At 42.7% G+C, this 14,457-nt stretch overlaps 1 protein-coding gene across 7 annotated transcripts in view; it reads right to left on the minus strand.

The window, feature by feature from the left end:
* Positions 1-14,457, minus strand: part of NPEPPS (aminopeptidase puromycin sensitive) — a 170,237-nt gene that overhangs the window by 41,006 nt on the left and 114,774 nt on the right. For all 7 annotated transcript variants that reach the window (XR_013624027.1, XM_068121918.2, XM_078781362.1 and 4 more), the window contains exon 16: positions 3,997-4,060. Coding sequence is in view for 6 of the 7 variants with exons in the window: in XM_068121918.2 (XP_067978019.2) it covers positions 3,997-4,060 (64 nt within the window). In the remaining variant the exon portion in view is untranslated. The remainder of the gene's footprint in view (positions 1-3,996; positions 4,061-14,457) is intronic.

The following is a 14,457-nucleotide window of genomic DNA, read 5'->3' on the forward strand; positions in this document are numbered from 1 at the left end:
ATCTGCCATGATCTTTCTTGGGAAAACCACATTTCAAATCTGGCCTCCAAAGCCAAAGCCAGTCGCCGACTGGGCATCCTCCGTCGTGCGAAGTCCTTCCTTGGCACACCTGAGCTCCTCACCACATACAAGGCTTTCATCCGCAGCTCAATGGAATACTGTTCTCCCCTATGGGCCGGTGCTCCTGCCTCACACCTCGCTCGGCTTCACGCTGTTGAAACCAAAGCTTTCAGAATCATTGGAATCTCCCATGATGAAGCTATCTCCAAGGGCCTTTCACTCACTACTCACTACCGCAGGCAGGTAGGTGGTCTTTCTGTCATCTGCCGACTCCTCTCCGGCCTTGCACCCCCAGCTCTCTCTGTGCTTTGTCCCCCAAATATTCCTTCAGGTCGCACAAGACCTGCCAGCAACCCTCTGATGGTTAAACTGCCGAAATCTCGGCTCTCTGCTCACCCTTCACTCTTTCATTCCTCTTTTCTCCCGCCTCTGGAACAAACTCCCCCACTCCCTTCAATCCCACACCTCCCTCCAGGTCTTTAAAATAGCTGTTCACCACCATCTCTTATCTTCCCCAATCCAAAACCTTGATCTTTTCTACCCCCACTAATTCATCCCAGATCCACCTTGTTTGAAATTCCAACTTGTTTCCTGGAAGTCCTGGCAGTGTCCATATGTTTTATACCTCTCCCACCCCCCTTTCCCATGCCCCTCCACCCCCAAAGCCCTCTCCCTCCCACAGATCTCTCGATGTCCCTGCTCTCAAATGTTGTGTTTGTGTCCTTCCCCCTCTCTCCCCATCTTGTCTACCGCTCCCCATGTGATATGTTTTACGTGTCGGTTTGTCTTTCTGTGTGATTAATGTTAGCTCTTTCACGAGCCTCGATCTTGTACACCAAAAAAAAAAGAAAAAAAAGCTCATGCCAACATTCTCCACCTCACCTCCCTCATCCAAAAATGAAAATGATTCGATCAATCACAGAAGACATTTGGGGATTTTTATTTTCATATAAATTTCAAAATAACCCAACTGAGCTCAGATTAAAATATCGTGGATTACAGCTGCAAACCTTGAAATCAAGATCAGAATTGTCTGACCTAAGGGATAAAAAAAAAATATTATAAAATAAAATAAAAACATGTTTTTGGTGTTACTAAATTTAAGCATTTCTTTTATAAACAGGCAATACCACATTTTCATATTATACATATTGTTGGCTTGAACAATTTGGGGGATCAGAAGGCCAAATTTGAGTCGCATCATATGCACAATGATTACAAAATAACACGAAATGCTTTTTTTATTGGATTAGTCTGATTATGACATTTGTTTGAACTGGCAATTTATATATACTATATACATATTTGTGGAAGTCACTGTACCTCCAATGTAGGGATGGCATGGACACACCATGTTTAATACAGTACAACACAAATCCTCAAAAATATCTACCAGGATACAAACTTATAAACCTGTATAGCATCTGTATCTACCAATAGTCTGTCGAGGATTTCACATCCAATAACACTCTTGAAACTTTTGGAGAGGATCACTTTCAAAACAGACAGACTCAAAATAGCCCAAGTGTCATTTTTCTGATTCTTCTTTTCAGACAGCACAACTGAAAATTCGTTTAAGCCAAGAACTTGGTTTAAACACAAATAGACTGCATTTTATAGTGGGAAGGTCCTTGATGGCTCAACATTTTCACAACTTGAAAGGATTCCACAAAAAGTAGGCATAACTGCTTACTTACGCAAAGGAATATGAAGGGAACGAGGAGTGGGAGGGACCACACCTGTTAATCAGCCAGGTGGGAGCAGGGTCACATGGTTTCACACGATAATTTCTTGTGACCACCCCTACCTTGTTTACATACTTTTCAGCATACCATTCCTGTATCCTGTTACATAAATGTTTATTTTATTACTTGTACAATCAAGAATTACAATGACGATAACATTTTCGTACACCGCTCCTTTCCCATTCCATCTCCAGGCGCTGCATGTCGTCATCGGGCCCGGCAATGATGCGCACTGAAAGGGAGTACCCGGTTTTCACTCCAGGTTCTTTCTTTTTTTCTTGTTTGTTTGTTTGTTCGTTCGTCCAGTGATATCTCACCCATCCTTTGAGCTAGGAAGCTGATATTTGGGCACAATAGGGAGCATGTGCTTTGGCAAAACTGTATTTTTTTTCTGATTAATCAATTAATTAATTACTTAATTACTATCAATTACTGCCATAATTAATTAGTTTTTTTTTTAAGTTACAGATTTAGATGAAACAATGGTGGTTTCGGTATTCGAGAAGCCAATTGATTAATAATTTAATTATTTTACGGTTATTATTTATTTATTTTCCTTATTAATCACTTACTTATTTTCTTTATCATCTGGGCACTATCTCAGGCAACTTTTGAGCTCAGAAGATGATATTTGGACATGACAATGACGAGGCTATAAAGAATATTTTTAATTTATTGATTCATCAATTAATCGATTAATTATTTATTAATAAATTAATTATTTACATTTTTCGATTAATGACTTCTTTAATTCATTTTCAAAAAGTTACAGCTTCGGATGAAACACTGGTGGCGGAGGTATGCTATTAGCCAATTGATTAAGAAATTATTTTATGACTACTATTTACTGATTTTAATTATGCAATTAATCAATCAATTATTGCACACATCTCCCTCCCAATACATTCTCTATGTGCTGCATGGTGGTACCGCCGGGCACCAAAGGCCCCCCCTCCCCACCCCCGGCAGTGCCGCGCAGGAGGATATTTATTTATTTATTTGGCATGGGGGCGGTGTACTTTGAATGTATCTGTACTTATTATTATTATTATTATCAATAATAATATCTTCATTCTTATAATTCTTATAATAATATATTAATAATTCTTATCTTCCCCCATCCAAAACCTTGATCTTTTCTACCCCCGCTAATTTCACCCCAATTCCACTTTTTTGAAATACCAACTTCTGTCCTGGAAGTCCTTGGTGTCCTTGTGTTTTATACTTCTCCCTCCCCCCCCCCCCCCTTCCCACGCCTCCTCCCCCCAAGCCCTCTCCCTTCCACACATCTCCCTGCTCTCAAATGTTGTGTTTGTGTGCTTCCCCTTCTCTCCCCATCTTGTCTTCCGCTCCCTCTTTTTATATATTTTGTTTGTCTGGTTGATTTGTTTGTGAAGTAAATGTTAGCTCTTTCACGAGCCTCGATTCAGTATACAAAAAATAATAATAACAATAAGTACTTTCCAATATAGAAGGTTTGTCATTGAGAAAAATTGTCGAGTGTTTATTAAAAAAGTAAACATCTTGATGAAGAATTTCCAAAATGTGTAATTCTGCGTAATCTCTCCTCAAGGCAAAAATAGTTTGCTAAACGATAGTTTTACATCTCACCCCCATCCTCCAAACCAACTTTCCACCACGCTCCCCTAATGGAGCAGGTTTTTGACAAATATCTTCATGGAATCTCCTTAAGGGAAGATAAGCTTAAAGAAAGGCTTTAAAATAACAACTAGATCAAGGGTCAAACTCCATAAGTTGGGGGTTATTGTACGATTCTAAAGTCCGATTACGTGATTATTACAGTTTTATTAGGTCTTGTCTGCAGGATATTTAATACGGGGTGATGATTTCAAAGCCTTGTGATAAGAAACTACGAGATTGGAGAAATTACACAAAATGTACCCGACTGTGGAAAAGCATGAAGGCATATAAAGCTACCATTTTTACATTTTCTGCTCGCTATCTCCAAGATAAGGTTTGTTTTCCATTTAAAAAAAAATACATGCAAAGATGTATAATTGGCACAACAGGTTAAAAAAATTACTGTTGGGATAACCTTCAAACCGTTTTATCTCAAGCCTTCTTTGTACATGTGCGAACTCAATTGCCAGGGTAAGTAAGTCACCTTAGGACACGGCAAGTCACCTTAGGACACGGCAAGTCACTTTAGGAAATGGTAGTCACAACTTACCGCTAAAAAGCGCACCCGAAGAGAACTTCTGCTGGGAAATATGAAGGATGTGATCGTTGCCTTTCTAAAGGAAAGAATTAGAGGAAATAAACATGTTTTCAGTAAAGACAAACACCAGATGGCAAAACAAACGAGCTGGAAAAAATAAAATGGGGCTGCAAGGATCATGAGAGAATTATTTTTTCATAGTCACAATACTAAATTGGGCTGAAAAGTAGCATTGCAAAAGAATATTCAAAAGTTGTTCATTCATGGAATTTTCCTTTACTCTCTACTCCTAAAGCAGCTACTCGTATATTTGCGAGCTGGAAGAGAGGAAGCAAGGCTCGGTCTCCACCAGCAAGTTCACACTGTGTGTGAAAATTGACATCAGCATCTCTTATCATTCAAGCTTGCTAAAGTATGTGCTATACAAGTTTCACGTGAATCCGAAATCGCATCAAAAGTCAACAAGCTATATTTTGTGTGGCTTTGTGACCACGATGGCACTGGTGAAGTGAGGGGACGTCAGCTAAGAAATACAGTAACCTGTTAGGCAACAGGGTTGGCTTTGAGAAAGGTTTATATGGGTATGGGTAAGAATGGAAGATAACATGAGATGGCAGTACTGCTGTCTTAAAGCCCTGGAGAAAATAAGGGATTGTATTGACTTAAGGAGATGGTTTGCCATGCAGAAAGGGTTAAACCCTGAAGTTTAGAAGGTTAACGAGGAGGGAGGTGGAGGCGGTTTACCTTAAGAATGTGTGCTTTTTGAAGGGCAGAGGGTTGAAAGAGCATTGAGGCCAAGACCAGAAAAGAGGCAGTATAAAATAGAGGCCACAAACATTTCTGCCTTGAGGAAGTTCCAAGAGACGTCTTCCAGTGGCTGAGCAATTATAGTAGCTACTGTACAGTGGCCTGAGTCACTTTACCCCTGCTTAATTTCTCTCACCTCTCTCCCTCACTTCCCATCCACTCTCCCCCACCGTGGTATGCGGCAACACCGACTCAGGAGAACGATGGGATGGTGTGCATGCAGATACAATGACCGATTAATTATTCTAAATACATAGTGCACCATAAAATCTGTGTATTGAAAGAGTTTAAGAATGAACGCTTTACTGGGGAGGGGTAAAGCGACTTCCAGGCCACCCTGTATATAGATGGCCTTTTAGTGTGGAAGAGATGACATCCAAGATGTTCGGATTCCGAGTCAATTCTCTTTATTAAAACCAGCTACCGTCAAACCACCTCATCCTTCTTCTGGCTCACCCGGTACTGGAAATCACCCGATAAACCAGAGCTCAGGCATGTTTACATCATTTAAAATAAAAGGCAAAATGATGCCTCGACAGTACTCGCCTCCTTGTACATTAATCGACCAGAAGGGACAAACAATATACATTATGTTGTAGAATAAGAGATGTTGACTGTCCAAGTGGCCAGATGTAGCGTGGTGAGGAGAGGTTACATTGCTCGAATACCTGGGTGTGCGAGTGAACGAAAAGTGTCAAAGACTGCAAGACGAAATGCCACAGGAATGAAAGGGCGTGACTGTCCCATCAACGTATCATGCACAAGAGTAGTGTTTGTTCCTGGGAGTGGTACCTCACATTACGTAAGTGAACCGGCTGCACACTGTGGATGGTGGAAGCTCCATGTCCTCCCGTTGGGCTGCTGCAAGTGCATTAAAATTGATGCTGGTAGAAGACAAAGCCAATCCCCTCGATGCATGAGAATGTCAGCCGCAGACGACGTGATTCCTTCGACCTACCAGATGTTGGTGGTGAATTGCAAGATATAACTGAGTTGGTAAAGTGTGTGAAGAGAGTGAGAGTCTGAATGGGTGGATAGAGTGAAGGTTAAAGGTTTGTGGTCAGTAACGACAAAGAATCGTCTGGCCTCTAAGAAGTGGCGGAAGTGCTTGATGGCGAGGTATGCAGCAAGAAATTCCTAATCGAAGGCTCTGTACTTCACTCTGTTGGCTTTTAGCATTTTAGAGAAGGCCAGTGGACACAAGTCAGCATCAATTAATCTACTGCAACCTCAGACGCTTATACAATCAGGCATGTTGGCACCTCTGGCTTTGGATGAATCAGGAGTGAGGTGTTGGCCAGTGTGTTTGAGACGTTCAGATTCCAAGTCCATTCTCTTTATTCATACCACTACCGTCTGACCCCTTCATCTTTCTTCCAGCTCACCCAGTACCGGAAATCACCCGATAAACCAGAACTCAAGCACATTTACATATTATAAAATCAAAGGCAAAATGATGCCGCTACAGGCTCACCATAAGATTCTACCAGAGAGCCAGTGAAAATTTGAGACCGCATTGTTTTTTTTGTTTTTTATACACACCAATGTAAGGCTCCTCATGGAGCTTGCACATACCACATGCAGGATAAAGAAATTTGCATAACCCAGTGTTCTTTAGTGCAAATTTCAAGAACATGAGTACACACCTGGCAAACAGTGTATTGAGCTAACTGGCAAATACAGTGGGCTGTGCCACTGATGCAGTGGCTTCTGCTGGTTAGGGCAGGAAATTGTAATTTGTTTATAGCACCGGCGATAGCCCACCTACTCTTCGCTAAGGACACTGTGGGATCCTTAATGTCCACCAAAGAATGCTGGCAGATGGGACGCCCTTTGAATGTCCATCCGAGAGATGGCACACACATTGATGAATCACCCTAACTGTGAAACACTCGGATGACAGTTAAAAGATGGGTCGGTATTCAAACCCAGACAAGACAGCTTACAGATGTGTGCGCATGTCTAGGCCATCCTGTCAGCCCCTCATAATCTGCTGAGGGATATGCAGCAATTAGTCTGTCAGGGGGATGGGAACAATGCAGAGTAGAATGTGAAAATCATCTGCAAACTGGATAAAAGTGTTTCCCCGAGCATCAGAGAGGCTATTCATTCAAATGAGGAACAAAACTGGGCCCAAAATGCTGCCTTGGGGCACTCCAGCATTCTGAGGATATGAAAGGATACTATTGAGAGCCATGTCCTGACTGCATGCATGGAAGGAGGGAAGCCAAGAATGAAGATGCCTCGGATGCCACGAGCAGAACGCTTGCCAAACAGAGGGAGGCCAGAAAGTGCCAAATGCCTGTGATATGTCCAGAGAGACCGCCCCTGACTTTTTGTTTAAAATAATAGGCCATAGGCAGTCCGACGAAAAGTGTCTAGAAAACACTTTTCATTCCGAGGAAAAGGTGCGACTTGAACTTTTGGCTCCTGGTACACAAATATATGGTGGAGTGTGCGGAAAAAGTTCTCCACAATATCTCTGCCCAAGAAAACACAGTGAGCAATCAAAGTTGGGCATCAGGGTCAGAAAAGTGACTTTTGGAATTTTCTCCATTTTCATGCCCCTATAGCACCTCAAATTTGCTCCTCCAAGCTTAAACTCTACAGGGGCCATGAGATACATCGACATAGCTCGCCAATCAGAAGTATTGACCATGCAAACGTTTTATTGGAAAAATTATCAAAACTTAAACAAGGTGAATCATTCAGAAAAAGTCATTTTCGAGAATCTTCGTTTTTACGATGCTGTATCTGCCTCAAATATTGATACAGATGTACGAAATGAGCCATGACAGCAGGAGGTAATGCTATCTTACACTGAAGGAAATACCATGGTCATTCATTGACCAGCTGAATGGAGAAGGTGGATCAGACTCGGCAACGGTTGCTAGAGTGAGATGTGCATGGAAGAAGTTTCGGGAACTGAGTGGCGTGCTGATGAGGAGGGGTGTGTCGTTGAAGCTGAAGGGAAAGGTGTATGCTGCATGTGTGAGAAGTGTTATGATTTATGGGAGTGAGACATGGGTAATGAACGTAGAGCAGCAACGAAGGTTGGAAAGGGTGGAAATGCGAATGGTTCGGTGGATGTGCAGAGTATCGTTGAGAGAGAGGAAGACAAATGATGAATTGCGAAAGATGATGGGAATAGAGCCTGTGATTGATGCTGTGAAGAGGAACAGGTTGAGATGGTTTGGTCATGTGTTGAGGAAGGATGAAAGTGACTGGTTGAGAAGAGTGATGGAAATGAATGTAGAAGGAAGTAGAGGACGGGGAAGACCGAGAAAGACTTGGCTAAAGATGGTGGAAGAAGAAATGCGGGCAAGGGGGTTAACAAGGAGAGATGCAGAAAATAGGGCAAAATGGGGAAGATTGTCATGGGGACCGCAAGGCGAACCCCCGCTCTTGCAGGGAAAATGGCCTTAAAATGCATGTTGTTGTTGTATTCATTGACCAGTGTGGATGTTACAAAGGACGCATTTGGGTACTTCAACAGTGCGAGTGATCAAATTGTTCGTATAAGTACTAATTATTTCATATAAGTTCGTATAAGTATAAGGACCTCACATGAATGCCAACATCATACTCGGACTAATTGGGGCTAGGTGACCACAGTAATTCGCTACTTCATCATTAAACGACAGATAAACATTATCATCATCTTCTTTGATACTGTGCACACAGGTATGGAAATGGCACAGTGGTTCAGCTAACTATTCATCATGTTCCACAAATCGAAGTCTTTTCAGAGTCATTGTCATAAAACGACTAATAAAAAAATGACAATCAGCTAGTTTGGCATAAATATGTCATCTGACTAATGAAAATGAATGGACATGCACAGTCGGCACATCACTTGAGATAGTATCACGCAATAGCTTATCAAGGGGGAGCAGTGGTAGTAATTAGCTGCTACAGCAATGAAATTGTTTCACGGCATTAAACAAAATCGTTGGTCTATGGGAGTCTACCGGGGGTCAAAGTGGATTCGGGTTTGACCCCTCTCTCCCTTCCGAAATAGGAATTTGCTTTTCCTCTGAAATCACACACTATTTCAATGAAACTTGACCACAGCCCTAATTACCCGTTATGTACCAAAGTTGGTCAAGGTTGGGGTCTAAGGGGTCCAAGGTGGTTTATGGGGTTGAAGGGGGTTGCCCCACAAAATATGTATTTGCTTTCTTCTCAGAGACTACACACACAATGTTTATGAAGCTTGACCACAACCTTCATCACCCATGACGCATCAACGTTTGTTCACAGCATTTAAAAAAAATAAAAAATCAGGATTTATGGGGGTCTGCGGCAGGGCAGGGGGGGGGGGGGCAAGTGGGAGGGAGGAGAGGCGGCGTTGACCCCCTAAAATAGGTATTTGCTCTCTTCTCCGAAACTACACACACAATTTTGATGAAATTTGATGACAACATTAATGCACCATGTTGTACCAATGTTTGTTCACGGCATTGGAAAAACTAGCAACGGTACCCGCCCTATGGGCGGGGCTTCAATTGGGAGGCCCAAATGAAAAGGCTAAATATCAGAAATTGAAGGGTTTTTTTCTTTTAAACGATTTATATAAACATCCGTTAAATCTCGATCGGTGCAGCCGTTTGTGCGGCACCCGGGAAATTAACGTCATGCGGGAGAAAGTATCAGCAGGATGTGGCAGTGTGGGAGTCCACGTTTCTGATCCTCCTTCATGCCGAAGTAGCCCACCACTTATCCAAGCATTCCGCTCTTCAGATCCGCCATGACAGATTTAAGCTTGATACTGAAGACGCATGCAGTTAGTACTCCCTCTGTCGTATGTACTCCCGATACGTGTTTGCTTCATTGTAAAAACTTCCACATCAACAGTTAAACGGATTTTGAGCCGATAGCTGTTACGATCGATGGAGACAGCGATCTATTAGCGTATTCACCGCCCAAATAGCTATGTGGAATTCTCCCATGTAGAGATTAAACTAATCGTGTTCACAATCGCTATGTCGTATGCACTCCCGATACGTGTTTCCTTCAGTTGAAATGGGTTAGAATTCTCTCAAGCAGGGATTCAACCCGTGTCCTTATAAAAGGTCTTTGTCCGAGGTCACCGAGTTCGATCGGTGCAGCCGTTTGTGCGGCACCCGGAAAAACAACATCGTCACAATGAGAACAATGAACGTTATACGAACGCGAATGTTATGCAGGAGTCCAAACCTGAGAATGCTGCAGACGAAAGCTGAAATTGGGAAAAACTAAACAGCCTATTTTACTCCTGGAGATCCCAGGATTATCCACCCAAAATATCGTTGAGATCGGTTCAGCAGTTTTTACGGTACCTTCGAACAGACAGATAGACGGACATTTGGTGAATTATAGTAAGATTGGCGTGTAAGGGGTCTGTGGGGCGGTGGGGGGGAGGGGGGGGGATGGGGGGTGGAGGGAGGAGAGGGGGTTGCCTCCCAAAATAGTTTTTTTTTGGTTTGTTTGTTTAAAGTCTTATGATTACGCTAGAATGATTCTACATGCTGCCCTGTCTCCTAGCAAACAATTAAATTGGTTTAAAATACCTTTAGTCGGTGAAGTATACTGCTTTCTTCTACAAGATGGGCGCCCAGTGTTTTTGCCCCTATTTTTGTGTTTGAAGAGAAACGCACCTTGCGCATGCACATAGGTCACTTTATATACCTGGAATAATTTCCCTCTGCATTTTCAGATCTTCTGGAATACATAGTCACAGGAAAGGTTTGTACAAGTACTGCTCTTTGAAATGGTGATGTTAATTTTTTTAAAATGCAGTTCACCAAAGAAAAACTGAATCAAGTGGGAAACCAAATTTGTAGCCTTGGTCGATGGATCACAGTCCTTGGTTTGATAACGAACAAGCGTTACGCCTCAGTCCCCGTCATTGAAGTGATGAGTTGACAAAGTGGAGGACGCAAGGCGGCCATCTTGGATTTTGACGTGGCGACCCAATTTTCAATAGCGTTCTCCCTTATGCGTCGATACACCCACACACCAGATTAGAAGTTAGTAGTTCGTTTATTTTTCCAAGATATTTCGCTCACAAGGTTCAGACATATATATGGTGGCGGCCATCTTGGATTTTAACGTGGCGACCCAATTTTCAATAGCGTTCTTCCTTATGCCTGGATACACCCACACACCAGATTAAAAGTTGGTACTTCGCTTATTTTTCAAGATATTCCGCTCACAAGGTTCAGACATACAAGGCGGTGGCCATCTTGGATTTTGACGTGGCGACCCAATTTTCAATAGCGTTCTTCCTTATGCGTAGATACACCCACACCAGATTAGAAGTTAGTAGTTCGTTTATCTTTCAAGATATTTCGCTCTCAAGGTTCAGACATATATATATGGTGGCGGCCATCTTGGATTTTGACATGGCGACCCAATTTTAAATAGCGTTATTTCTTATTCCTAGATACACCCACACACCAGATTAGAAGTTGGTACTTCGCTTATTTTTCAAGATATTCCGCTCACAAGATTCAGACATACATGGCGTCAGAGATACATGGCGGCGGCCATCTTGGATTTTGACGTGGGTTGCACCCACACACCAAATTAGAATTCGGTCCTTCGCTTATGCACGCACGCACGGACGCACGTTCGCCCGCAGGGGAAAACCATAGTCCCCCTTTCGCTGCGCAGTGCGACGGGGGACAACAAGCTTCCTGACACGATTCTCTGATGTTCTCTTTTGATCGAATGCATGACAGATCATTCAAACTGTTCCCTCAATGTGATTATTAATGATGCTTTGGCACCAGAACAAGATCAAAGGTCTAACAGCGGCATAGCCAGGCTTGTAAAATATTATAAACCACAAACACATATGATTAGCTTTTTAAACAGTCGCTATTGCTGCTTATAACATTAAACGAAGACATTTGGAGGAATCTCGATATCCACGAGGTAAGTTTTACTTACAGAACTGAGGGAAGATCTACTGTAATCTATATACCCCACAAGGTTTGGAGGTGTGCTCATTTACCAAGCAGCTAGCTAGCGCTTGCCAAGCCAGCCGTTACTTAACGGTTTTGAATGGTGTGCTTGCTCGGATGCTTAAACCACTTGGCGATCTCTCCACAATAAACTTGGTAAATGAACACACACCCAATGTTCTTGAGACCTGACCATAGATCCGACTGTAATCTATATACCCCAAAGAGGAATGACCCTTTCTGCAGCTCCCGTAGCGAGCGGATGCTGGCTGACTTGTAAATCAAAATGTCGGTCAGTGGAGCAGCCGTCGTAATGACATCATAGACATAATGACGTAACGGACACAAAACTGCCGCTTCTTTAACATGCAGAACATGATATATTTTAACTACCAGTACGTTTGCAGTCACTACTAAGGGATTAGTGTTATGATTAGATTTACTATAATATTAACGTTACGTTATCATTATTTCGAAAATGATATTACTATCAAAAAACCGAGGCAAATTCCTTACTTTCTCAGTTATTAATACTAGGGCATGCCCGTACTATATCTATATCTAAAATTATATCCCCCCCTCTATTTACATGAAATGGTTTGGTCCATGAAATGTTTTGGTCCATTCGCAACGCCAAAGCGAACGGCGAACGCTTTACATGAAATGGTTTGGTTCATGAAATGTTTTGGTCCATTCGCAACGCCAAAGCGAACGGCGAACGGCTTGCGAGTACAGTGACAATCCCCCCCCCCCCCCCCCTCTATTTACATGAAATGGTTTTAATTAGTTTTAAAACATAGTTTAACGCCAACATAGCGGCAACATAGTTTGCCAACGTGAAATAAATGAATACGCTCTCAAATGTGCCGTCCGAGGCAGAGTGTGTTCGCCACACGCGATAGCTTGCTGCTCTCTGATTGGTTGAATCGTTTTTTGGACATAGCTCGGTAAGTAATTGTCCGATTAATATGAAACATTGAAAAGGCACATCCTCGGGTCCCCAGCAATATACCTGGCAAGTTTCAAGTATATCGGACCGGTAGTTGTCGAGAAAGAGCGGTCGCATACACACACACAGACAGAGATTAGTGGAATTATAGATAGATGAGTGCCGAACAATGCTAATCACTGATCATGAACCATACACCGCTTCAATCCATAAACCTTCCATTCCACAACATTGGAATTAAAGTATTATGGTTATATTTGCTATATTATTATTATGAAAACAATACGACTGAAACGATACACTACTGTATTACGAAACCTGGGCTTAATTTGTCTGAAGCAGTCCGAAGGTGAAGCACAACCCCAAAGGCCTATATGTAACATCTCTTCCAACAATACGGGACAGATCGCCGATGCTTTCGATATTTCATGGTCATTTTAACAATCGGTTTGGTGGTGTTTCACACTGAATGAAAAATGTAAAGGTAGAGCATGGCGATTGTAATATATGACAGGTTCGCCGATATGTTCGGCCTGAACGGCATATAAATCAAAATGGCGGTGTGTGGAGAGTCAGCCGCTGCACAGCTGTAATGACATCAGACGTAATCACATCACCCTGTCATGTGACCAGATTCTCAGCTCTGATTGGTATATGTTTGAGGAGACATACATACACATACATACATACATACATACAGATGGACAGACGGACAAACACTGTTCCAGACGGCTCTGCCAGATGGGCTACACCGTAATAAGTGCTGTTGTTGCCACCCATTTTGAATTTTGTGGCCTATGGGTATCCATTGAGGTAATGTTTTGAGGATGTGTGATACCACAGAATGCACATTTGCCTTTGTGCAGGCCATTACGAAATATCACACAGTGCAGACACCCTCATCGGAAGACGCATTTATTGACTAATTTGCAGGTATGTCATTGGAATCAAAAAATTTGTGCTTAAGTTAGCAACTTGTAATTTTGTCTTGCTGCTGTAGGTGTCGAATCTCAGCATAAGCAGACATGGAATATTCAGCATGGAGAAGCCCAACAATGTCCAACGCTGATACTCACATGACACTGCTCATCAGGAATTAACAAGTTGCTGCACAGCAGCAAATAGCGACATATTGGTAAAATGACATTGTATTGATATCGTACCACACACCATGCTCCCTGGTTACCAGTGTTAGTCATGAATCCAACACATTGCTCAATGTACAGCAACCACATTGATACTTCTAAGTCTTTCAATCCTAACCATGGTCATTGTCTGTCACTCTCAGAAGGACCATCTGGCAAACCCTCCCATTTACTTTATTAACAATCCTCTTGAGGAAGTTCAGACTTTCAAAATCCTGGGCCTCACAATCAGCCATTATCTTTCTTGGGCAAACTACATCTCGAAGATGACCTTCAAAGCCAGTCGCTGACTGGCGCTCCTGCTTCACATCCTTGCTCAGCTCAACGCAGTGAAAACCAATGCCTTCAAGATCATTGGATTCTCCCTCGGCGAAGCTGAATCGATGGCAGTTGTCTGTCTTATTCTGCCTCTGCGCCTTAATTCTGCCTCTGCGCCTTAATTCTGCCTCCGCGCCTTAATTCTGCCTCCGCGCCTTAATTCTGCCCCCGCGCCTTAATTCTGCCCCCGCGCCTTAATTCTGCCTCCGCGCCTTAATTCTGCCTCCGCGCGTTAATTCTGCCCCCGCGCCTTAATTCTGCCTCCGCGCCTTAATTCTGCCTCCGCGCCTTAATTCTGCCTCCG

Source organism: Myxine glutinosa, chromosome 7 (assembly GCF_964187855.1).
Source record: "Myxine glutinosa chromosome 7, kmMyxGlut1.1, whole genome shotgun sequence".
Classification (NCBI taxonomy): domain Eukaryota; kingdom Metazoa; phylum Chordata; class Myxini; order Myxiniformes; family Myxinidae; genus Myxine; species Myxine glutinosa.